Genomic DNA, 10,958 nt, shown 5'->3' with positions numbered 1-10,958 from the left:
ATTAGATCAGGAGCGGAGTTATAGATATACTTCCCCAGTAAAAGTTGGTATTTTGAGGCGCAATTTTAACACGTGTATGCTAAGAATATGTGGAGCAAACTTTTTACCGGTCTTCGACTTCTCACTAACTACGAAGAGTTAGGCCCTGAAACTTGGAGGTCATATCAGGTAAAGCATAAGTACATATGTCCCTGAGCCGCATGATGATACTCGCGAGTCGAAAAACCGGATATGCTAAGAATATGTGGAGGGGTGTACTATAGGTCATCTTTACCAGCGTTTATGCTCCTATGAAATCGCCGCCCCGATGGAAGTCAGCAACTGTAGAAGAAGAGGTTGCCCGTTGTCCAGATGGTTCGGGGATGCCTCATAAGGTCGACAGGTGGCTGTTGGTCCAATATGGCATTCTTGGTTTCGTAGCTCTGGCTCCTTGGAATTTCGTCTTAACAGCTTTGTCATTCCTAGATTCTAAATTCCACAATAATTTTGCTTCCAGCGTGCCCATCATTTACTCGGGGTCAGTTAATGTAGCTCATCTTATCCTGATCTGGGTGGGCAATAAGTTTACCTTTTTACCCCGCTTTGATCTGGGCTGCGTTATGTTGTCGATCGCAATCGTTCTTCTCGGTGTGGTCGCCATCCTATTTGGAGACAACAATGCTATCCCCAATGCACCATTAGGTTTCGGCCTAGCTCTGGTATGTGTTTTCTTCCTGGGTTTCGGACTCTCTGTGATGGGATCAACAACGTTTGGACTGGCCGCGCTGTGTCCGAAGATATGTATAGTCGCAACGATGATCGGGGAAGGTGTCGCTGGGTTGCTACCTTGGCCATTGTATCTGCTTATTAAAGCCATTCCCACTCGGGCTTCAAACGCTGTCGGTTGGCCAAATCTGGTATTTTTCATAGTCCCGGCTGTAATATCGATGATAGTTGTTCCAATGCTCCACCGCTGGACAGTAAAACATCCTTATATGGTTGAAGTATTGAGGATCGAAGAGAAACGTAAACACGATGCACTCACAACACGTCAAACTCGAAGACCGGTTCATCGTATTATTCTCGCAGTCCTACCAATGGCTTTATGCGCCTGGGGAAGCCTGGCAGTTCTCTTTGTCGTTTTCCCTGGGCAGGTCGTCTTCTGGACGTCGTCAAATCCCAATAATACTGCTTTCGTATCAGAAATAATATACAATTTCCAAGTATTCGATACGGTGGCTCGTTTTGCACCTTTAATTGGATTGAACTTGTCTCAGAGAGCTCTTATGGTTTTCATCCCATTACGGGCCTTATTTATTCCATTATTCATCTGTACGACTGTCTATCAGTCTATTGCTCCATTTTCACTCGATTGGTTCAAACACATTGAGATGGCATTGATGGCAATCACTAACGGTTTTGGCATTACTCTTGCTATGGTTTATGGGCCACAGCGCGTTTCCCAAGACAAGGCTGAGCAGGAGGTGGCGGGCTATACCATGGCGTTCGCTCTTACCAACGGCATTTTCATCGGGAGTCTATTCGGAATCCTAGCGAATGTTGCGCTCGGGCAAACGTGAGTGAGAGTTCATTCGAGAATATTACCATTGAGTCTTATAAGGATTCATGGTATCTGACGTTGGAGTGTCGTGTTGTTAGTATAGATTCGTTATATGAGATTCGGATAGAATATTCTCCTCAATGAGAAGGAGACTCCTCGGAAACACAAATGGTTGCATGAGAAAAATGGTCCGAAGGAATGATAGTGATATACTCACATCCTTCCTCACTTAGTGAGGGGAAATAGTCAACTTGTGGTGGGTTTCCCGTCACGATGGTTATGGTGATACTGGATGTAGGCGCATCCTGTTATTCATAAACGAATAACTAGTACACCTTCCAAACATCTACTTGACACAGGGTAGTGATTGGCCACCCAAGAACAGGTTTCACTAGAACCCGTCCTACTCGAGACTCGGGAGGATGTTATCCTTCTGTGTCACCGTAACGTTACCGAGCTGCTGAGGGCTTATCATCCGGATTTGAAACCTGCCGAGTTTTCCAAGCAGTATGTTCGAGACGCACTGCTCGATATGAAATTCCAGCCGATCGTGATGAGACGGCTCCGAAGCTCTCCAATGAACATGTTGTCGAATGCGCTTATCGGTTAAGTCCCATATCTGCTCCTTGAACGATACATCTGTCACTGAAAATACATAGTTGTATGCGAGCGAGTGACCATTCAAGGGACCATCATTCATTGAGTGACCATTAGACCAGCCATTCGAAAGCGATCAGAATGACTCCTGAGGAGCAGGTCTGCAGTGATTTGAAGCACCACGGATTCGTATGTGGTCCGAGCCTACCTTGCTTGTATTCTTCCCTGGAGAAAGTGTCAGATCAGTGGTTGCTGTGTAGCGGTTTTCGCTGGAAGCGACTTAGACAAGCCTGATATTGATAAGTGTCCATTCGACACTGTCAAGCCGAGTTTGCCAAGTAACGTCGCGTGATGCTCCCGTCGGTTGAAGTTCACGAAAGATACGGTATATCAAAGAGTCTGCTCAGCTTGTGAGTAGCCAACGAGTCTCGAGTCTGCTTCACAGATGTAAGGCCCTTTTCCAAACAATCTTCTCAATTGTAGATAAGATACAACAAATCCATCGAGCCGATGCCCATCACTGCATCTGGAGGCGGTAGAGAAGCGTTGTTAACGCGGCGTTGAGGGTAACTGCCTCGTTCTTGTCGGTCTGCCCTTTGGTATCATGCCCACCTGATCCTCGCAACCCATCGTGTAATTCCCCATTCTCTAGTAAATTGTCACAGTGGCACTAATGAATATCCGACTTGACTGTAACAGATCAGATATTCGAAGCTGGTAAACTGAAACTCAAATGCATCGGTTCCTTTGGGGTGTACATCTTTCATAGATATCTATACAAAATAGATTCGATATCAAACAACTGTTTACATGCGTCGCGTGAGACAACAGAAATATTTACTATTTTGATGCTTTCCTAGGTCCGACGTACCTCAATTAGCATGGGTCTCAATGACGATAGTTTCTGCACCGGTCAACGACGTGGTTTGTCTCGCACCACGAGAGAAGTACACTCGCTCACCCTCGAGATCAAACTTTACATCGTACGCGCGAAACAACGGATGCCCCAATACGGCTGGACCGAGACTGTCGTCCACGGGAGCGATACCCAGTTTACAGCATGCATCGTCACAGAAATTCACATAGTGCTTGGGTTCAATCCTGATATTGACAGTCTCGGGCGATTCTCCAATTGTAAACGCCACAACAGGCAAGTAGGGAACAACTGATTCCTTCACCACCGAGTCGTCATCGGTTGCATTCCACTTGGAACTTTCGCATGCAAGTTCCTTCCTCGACTTTCTCACTCCTGGTTTGGAGTTTTTCATACTTTTAATGGTCTTCTTAATGATTTTGTGAAACACTTTCTTTTCGACCAACAGTGATTCGCTCCCCATATCAAGAAGGACTGGCACGCCCCTCTTACTAGAGTGAGTCGATTTGACTTCACCGGGAACGAAGAGTTCAACTGGTCCCATCGAAGTGGCTATCTTGCGGCTGGCCAAACGTTCGTTGAAGACGACAAATGGCGAGGATCTCATCTCGTATGGTACATGAAGCATGAGATCACCAGATATACCAGGTCCTCGCTCATTCACATGGACAGAGTATGAAAGGGTTGTTATAACACCTTTCCTCTTCAGTTGTTCCAAGAACGCCTCAGGAATGTGGGGACGACCGAAGGAAAGACCCAGTATCGCCATAGGATCTCTCACGTAGGGAGTTGGGAAGTGTATTACCAGGCCGAACGTGAAGTTCCGGAGTATGTGCTCGCCGATCCCAAGGGTGACGTCGTGTTCAACATATTGATAGGTACCATCCTCGAAGCGCACACTCCATTTCTTTCGAGATGATATGCCTTCACAAGGGTCATCCTCAAGGCAGAAGTAGCATCCATGATATTGCTTTTCACAGCTTCCTCTACCATACATTCTCTCATACTCTGGACCATAGAAAACGAAGCTTCTACTCGTACCGGATGATGCCTTGAGCGGTAGAGCCTGCCCATCGAGGGTCAGCGTCAAGTAGCCCTCCGAGAGTCGGAGTTCGAGAGGATCAGCTCTAGCTAGGACGATGAATGCCCCTGTCGCCAAGGATGAGGAGATGATACCCATAACTAATGAAATATCAGCAATAACTGGCAGTTGGTCGCTCCTGCATCAGGTTCATAAACCGCAGTTATCAACTGCCATTTATGAGCCTGGTGCATGAGTGGTGGGGCTCTCCTGCGAGGAAGAATGCGTCTCTAGACTGTAGAGACATGGAAAATATTCAGCGCTCGAGAGAGGCCCTTTCATTCCTGTCTCTGTCTCTTCCGGAGGCTCCCCGAGATGATGATTCGAGGACGCCGTGTATCCAGTTGGGGCGGCTATGCCATTCCGGGATTTAATTTAATACAATCACCTTCACAGACTCACATCACAGGGAATCAATTCATCCGGTTGGGGCGGCTATGCCATTCCGGGATTTAATTTAATACAATCACCTTCACAGACTCACATCACAGGGAATCAATTCATCCGGTTGGGGCGGCTATGCCATTCCGGGATTTAATTTAATACAATCACCTTCACAGACTCACATCACAGGGAATCAATTCATCCGGTTGGGGCGGCTATGCCATTCCGGGATGTAATTTAGTAGAATCACCTTCACAGACTCACACCACAGGGGATCAATTCATCCAGTTGGGGCGGCTATGCCATTCCGGGATTTAATTTAGTACAATCACCTTCACAGACTCACATCACAGAGGATCAGTTCATCCGGTTGGGGCGGCTATGCCATTCGGGGATGTAATTTAGTAGAATCACCTTCACAGACTCACATCACAGGGAATCAATTAATCCAGTTGGGGCGGCTATGCCATTCCGGGATGTAATTTAGTAGAATCACCTTCACAGACTCACATCACAGGGGATCAATTCATCCGGTTGGGGCGGCTATGCCACTCCCGGAATGGCACTCTGGGATATACCCTTGAACTATCAGCTTGAAAGACTCACGGGATGAAGGTTTCGATTTATCCAGTTGGGGCCGCTATGCCACTCAATCTCGTCGGCAGTGCCGACGCTTGTCGATTTCGGCGGGGCGTAGCGACCTAAGTTTTGAAATTCCGCGAATCAAAGCCGGGATGAAGCTCACCGGTCGGGCCTTACCATAATCTCAAGTACGTTCTTGAGGACGTGGGTTAGTGGAACAAACTTTATGTCAAGAATTGGAACGTGAACTTTAGCATATAATGTAACGTGAAGGACCAAAAACTGCTGATCTACACATTTGGGAGGGCATTACAGCACTGAACCTGTACAGTGAGTCCGTGATGCGTGGCTTTCGGCAACTGCAAGGTGGTTTATCCCTCGTGACTGGTATTCCAACGTAGGCCTGGACACAGGTGAATAATTACTTTTCGGTAGACCTCAGTAGGGGATAGGCCAAAGAGAGCAACGATTTCCCTGCACTTTTCGCTATACTATCATTGCACGCATGTACATGGAATGGAGAAAACCCCGATCGCCCGGCACAATCGGGACGGTAACATAAACTTTCAAACTGATTTCTACCTACAGTAAAACTGCGATGCTATTTTCCCTCGATTCAGAATGCCCTTATTGGGTATCACAAAGGTAAGGAAGTCCTCAACCTAGGGTGAGGAAAAGGAACTCGAGGACTTTCAAGATCCTTAGAGGTTGCCAAAAAATAAATGAAAATTGCAGCATCTCAGAATAGAACCTTACTCCATCCCCATCTCAATGGAACAATTTGACCTCTACACCATTATCGAATTCAAAAATCGGGTATGCCTGATCATCTGGGTGGAGAGGTTGTAGTGATTCTTCTTCTCTTTATGCTAGTAAGAGAAAGCGTCTTGAATAGCGTCGTCTCCGTCGTTGCAATAGTCACTTCGATGATGGCTTCCAGTCTATTCTGTTCTCTTTGCCTCTCAAGTGGTGTACATGCCGGAACCACCCATGTGTCTTGACATCTGAGAGGTTCTACTGATGCTGATCGATTCGAGGAGAGTAATTGACGAGATTAATGCATGTCATGAGATTTATCAATCGTTGTGTTACTTGTCCCCATTTCCCTCTGTGTTGGTGGACAAACTTGTCGTATTTTCGTTGATCACATGGAAGTGTGACTTCCACATGTGCCCGAGTACAATGTAGTAGTCGAGAGCCCAGCTGAAGCGTGTACGGTGGAAATGCTATGGGTGATGGCCCAGGACTCTTATTAGCTCCCCTAAATGGTGTTCCTATGAGGTGTACGGGGAAATGTAATCAAGGAAAAGTAAGGCTACCAGAGAGTATTATTAGAAACTATACTGTTGTGGGGGGAGAGAAAGTTCAGCGTGTTGAGCTGTGATGGTCAGTAACGGTTTAACGAAGGAGTGTGGGAATACTCGTAAGGTTTATATTTCTTAAATGGCGGAAGCTAGAAGCATTGCCGACCCCGTCTCGAATGATGGTGTTTCGAGTGCTATCACGGTATGTAACTTCCTTTCGAAGAGGAGGCTCCTCTAGTGCGACCAGGTCCAAGTCCTACCAGTTCACGGTTGACGTTATTCAACGATGATGGTGAGAAAGTGAGTTTTCCGTTTTGTATTGTCTCTTGTGTGATAGTAACTGATATTCATGGCTCACTTAGGTTCTCACTGGAAGTATTGTGGTTAGTGAAGATGCTTGTGAGATAAACGTGCTGAGGAATCGTGACTGTAAGATGGTTATAAATCTCAGTGTGGTTACGGGTACTACCTGCTGTGGTTTATACACAAGAAGCCACTGATACCAAGTGAGATCCTTTCTAGATGATGATGAGAGATCTCTCTCCCCCGCTCTCGGCCAGGTGACAAAGCAACAGCACAAGGCAAGTTGGCTTGTTTATGAGGTCGACGTACTCAGCACTTGACTGAGTTTTTTTTTGAGATTCTGCAGTGTTGGTTTTTCGCTCGCCAACACGTTGGAATATGACCATTTCAGTCTAGTATATGATTGTTAATTACTATATCTAGGCCTCGTTGAAATTTCAGGTGGAAATTCTACTCAGTTGAGGGAGAATTCTTATAATTTTGTGAGGGAAAAATACGCTCATGTGTTGGATGTTCCAGGCCGATGCTGAAGTCTTGCAGAGGCGTCTGGACACTCTGGGATCTGTCGTTACTAAGGTAGGCTTACGGCGAACCTTAGATTTGTCTTATTTTGGTGATACTCAGTGAATATAGTGACGCTGTTGGTGTGGTGTAAGTGCTGTCTTTTTAGCACATCATTAGTTGTGGATCTGAGTGACGATTGCAGGTATGGTCTTGTAAGTCTTCGAGGGCAACATTTACGTTTGTGTATAGCTTTGAAATATTAATGGAAATGTAATTGGCGCTCGCCCAGTTCCATTGGCGGTTTACAGCGGAGTGTCACAAACGACTACTGTCCCCTTTTTTGTGTGTCTGCCGTGGTGACTGTCTTTTGTATGCTCAGATGTACTTCGAAAGGAGGTATTAACGATGGAGGTGAAAGTGTGAAGATGGACCATCGACGAGTAAGGTGGTTGTGGTTGGTATTTCCTTTGCAGTGTTATTTGCATCGCTCCGCTAGAAAGCTGTTGTTGATTATTATGTTGTTATTATACCTAATACCAAGTTGGTATTACCAACTGTCTTCTTCTTCTAATGGTAACTATGATGATGATGGTGATGACTGCATTCGGTGTACAGTTTTATGTTGATGTCTGATGCTGCAATAATTCATCAATGATTTTTACTATTATCAGGTAATCGAAGTAGAAAGTGTGTGAAGAAGCTGATACCAAGGAATATGTTTCTGTCTGAGGAGGAATGCCATGAATAGCGCTTATGTTGGTATCACAGTGGTGTGGTGTTTGAGCGGAGCGAAGCGTGGCAGGAATGTGATTTTTTCACGTTTTTGTAGTTATTTTTCCTATTCTTTTCGCTTTAATCCGTTTTAACTGATTCGCTACGCTACAATGGGGTTTCTCGACGTGCATACTCCCATTGATTTTGAGGAAGCGAAAAAATACCATGAGGTGAGCGGAGCGAAGCTGCGTGGAGATATTTATTGGTTGTTGTTATTTTTGTAGTCCATCAAGACGGATGCTATAGAGCAACTGATAAACGACTGGAAGCGGTCGAAGGACTGGAAGAAGTCTATGGAGGAGCTCCATTGGGGAGACGAGGTAATTATGGGTATTTTTTTTGTGCCGATACCACTCCTTTGGATCATCATCGCTGATATGGTAGCCGTTGTAGGCATGCTTTCGTGTGATATAATCTATCTATAGTTAGTATACATGTTCAACACAACATAAGATGTGTAGAGGATCTGTACTAGAACTTGGATCTGCATGCCTCTCGCACGCACACAATTATATTATCGTTATTATAAGGCACCCGTTAAGATTAAGGTTATCATTGTAAATAGATATATGGGTATATAATGTAATCAGATATATATTGGTTATTATAATAGGATATAATATTATCGTGGTGATTAGGAATGACCGCGTGAGTTTAGAGGAATAATTCTGTATTATTGGCCTTTGCTCGTGTTGTTACCTCTTTATTGTAGTGGGAGATTTTTATGGTATTCCTATTCAGATGGAGTATATGCTGACATCCATGCCCTCTGATGAAAAGGCGCCTCCTAAGCCCTACTATCATGCTGATAAGGTCCTTGATAAGTTACATGAGGTGGATGAGGACACTTGGAAGCCTGAGTAGGTGGGGGTATCAATCTATTCGAGGAATGTTCAACGTGGAGTGGTATGCTGGGAAAATATGCACATGTGTTGGTGACAGTATGAAAATTATGAGGAAATTTTTTGGGGAATTCTTGTTAGTTTTTTACCCAAATTCGTATGTAAACTCTCATGTTTAGTGAGAAAACTCCTGAGCTCAGCTGAGGTGAGCGAACATATATTGCAACATTGGGGAGTGTTATGGTGATTGTAGTCTGGTAGCAATGGTATGTGTAGTACCACACAGTTTTTCTCTGATAGGAAAATCAACACAGGAAAAGTCACGGAAAAATTGGGTTTTAGGAAACAACAAAATTTCAGAAAAAAACTAACAGAAACGAAAAAAAGTTAATCACTCTTACAGTAGGAGTGGTTTGATTTTTTCTTATGAATGTGACCATTAATAGCAGTGGGAATTGAGAAAATCCGGAGAAAGTAGTTTTCGAGTGTTGGAATGTATGTTCTCTTTCCTCAACCGAGTCTGGGAATTTCCTCGAAATTTGGGTAGAAATGTACGGAAAGTAATAAAAATTTGTCAATTTTTCTCAGAATTTTAGGGAATTTTACCTACTCAGATACGCCTCGTATATGATCGAAGGCGTTAAGGTTCCCCCTCTGGTTCTCGTTGAGGACGATATTGCCAAGCAAGTTTTGTCCAGTCTTATTTCTCGGCGGCGCACAGCAGAGGCGGCGCTGCCGGCTAATGTTCATGTTATGAGCATACCAGCGTTCCCTACATTGGGTGCTGAATACACCCATCGTGGAGAGCATCTCGAGGGGCCTACAGCTGAGAGTATTCTCGTCCCGGATGAGGTCATCACGCCGCATGTGCGGTTCCAGACTCTGACTAAGTCTGTTAGAGCTAGAAAGGGTGCTAAGGTAATGGAAGTTTATGGTGGTGTGGTATGGATGGTTTTTTACTGTTAACTATATACTAGATACTACTATCTACTACTATTACTGCTGTCACTACTGCTGTTACTACTGCTGTTACTACTTCTGTTACTACTTCTGTTACTACTGTTACTACTGCTGTTACTACTGGTGTTACTACTGCTGTTACTACTGCTGTTACTACTTCTGTCACTACTGCTGTCACTACTGCTGTTACTACTTCTGTTACTACCTCTGTTACTACTTCTGTTACTACTGCTGTTACTACTGCTGTCACTACTTCTGTTACTACTGCTGTTACTACTGCTGTTACTACTGCTGTTACTACTGCTGTTACTACTTCTGTTACTACTTCTGTTACTACTTCTGTTACTACTTCTGTTACTACTGCTGTTACTACTGCTGTTACTACTGCTGTTACTAATGTATACTCTACTACTATCTACTACATAACATGATATGTATCGTTCAGGTTGCGATAGCCCCACCACTATACAAGGATGTTAATACTGTCTCCCAAGGTGGCATTGATTTTGATCCTGCAGTGACACCATGGGAGTTGAAGAAGAGTGGCCTTGATCAATCTCGTGATCCTCTCAAGGACAGAGTTTACCTTGATGCTACTGTATTTGGCTTTGGACAGTGTTGTTTGCAGGTAGTGGGGTTAGTAGTAGACGTAATGACTCGCTCTCATCACGTGGTGGGTTGGAAGGTTGGTGCAGTAGCAGTGGCTTTAGAGCGATATTATGGTATTAATGCTAGTATTGGTTTTCTATAGTGATGATGTTATGGTACTGTTACTATCATTAACTTTCTCTATAGTGATGATATTATGGTACTGTTACTATCATTAACTTTCGATGATGTTATGGTACTGTTACTATCATTAACTTTCTCTATAGTGATGATATTATGGTACTGTTATTATCATTAACTTTCTCTATAGTGGTGATATTATGGTACTGTTATTATCATTAACTTTCTCTATAGTGATGATATTATGGTACTGTTACTATCATTAACTTTCTCTATAGTGATGATATTATGGTACTGTTACTATCATTAACTTTCTCTATAGTGATGATATTATGGTACTGTTACTATCATTAACTCTCCATAGTGATATCATGGTTTTAATACTATTATTTATTTTATATAGTAGTATTATGGTGCGACTACTAGTAATAATTATGGTACTTTTACTACCAAATGGTATCGTTATTGATTTTGGTATTATTAC

General features: G+C 43.9%; 4 protein-coding genes across 4 annotated transcripts in view; 3 read left to right on the top strand and 1 right to left on the bottom strand.

Moving 5' to 3' along the window:
* Nucleotides 1–327: 327 nt before the first annotated feature.
* On the top strand, nt 328–629 carry Pmar_PMAR027766 (hypothetical protein; the record flags this gene model as incomplete). Its single annotated transcript, XM_002767658.1, has 1 exon — nt 328–629. A coding segment is annotated over one exon (302 nt), but the record flags the coding sequence as incomplete, so codon positions are not given.
* Nucleotides 630–1,370: 741 nt separating this feature from the next.
* Pmar_PMAR027765 (hypothetical protein) lies at nt 1,371–1,866 on the top strand (the record flags this gene model as incomplete). Its single annotated transcript, XM_002767657.1, has 2 exons — nt 1,371–1,555; nt 1,839–1,866. The coding sequence occupies 2 exons, from the start codon at nt 1,371–1,373 to the stop codon at nt 1,864–1,866; spliced, it is 213 nt and encodes a 70-aa protein (XP_002767703.1).
* Nucleotides 1,867–3,009: 1,143 nt separating this feature from the next.
* Pmar_PMAR027764 (hypothetical protein) lies at nt 3,010–4,191 on the bottom strand (the record flags this gene model as incomplete). Its single annotated transcript, XM_002767656.1, has 1 exon — nt 3,010–4,191. One exon carries the CDS (start codon nt 4,189–4,191, stop codon nt 3,010–3,012), a length of 1,182 nt encoding a protein of 393 aa, XP_002767702.1.
* Nucleotides 4,192–8,053: 3,862 nt separating this feature from the next.
* Nucleotides 8,054–10,958, top strand: part of Pmar_PMAR027763 (Glutamate--cysteine ligase catalytic subunit, putative) — a gene marked incomplete at both ends in the record, with an annotated part of 11,889 nt that continues 8,984 nt past the window's right edge. Inside the window, 5 exons of the mRNA XM_002767655.1 lie at nt 8,054–8,113; nt 8,168–8,263; nt 8,685–8,803; nt 9,400–9,703; nt 10,191–10,467. Coding sequence (XP_002767701.1) covers nt 8,054–8,113; nt 8,168–8,263; nt 8,685–8,803; nt 9,400–9,703; nt 10,191–10,467 — 856 coding nt within the window. The remainder of the gene's footprint in view (nt 8,114–8,167; nt 8,264–8,684; nt 8,804–9,399; nt 9,704–10,190; nt 10,468–10,958) is intronic.

The sequence above is a fragment of the Perkinsus marinus genome, assembly GCF_000006405.1.
Source record: "Perkinsus marinus ATCC 50983 genomic scaffold scf_1104296970268, whole genome shotgun sequence".
In the NCBI taxonomy this organism is placed as follows: Eukaryota; Perkinsozoa; order Perkinsida; family Perkinsidae; genus Perkinsus; species Perkinsus marinus.
The sequence above is the reverse complement of the archived record's forward strand: the minus strand, read 5'-3'. Positions and strand labels throughout refer to the sequence as shown.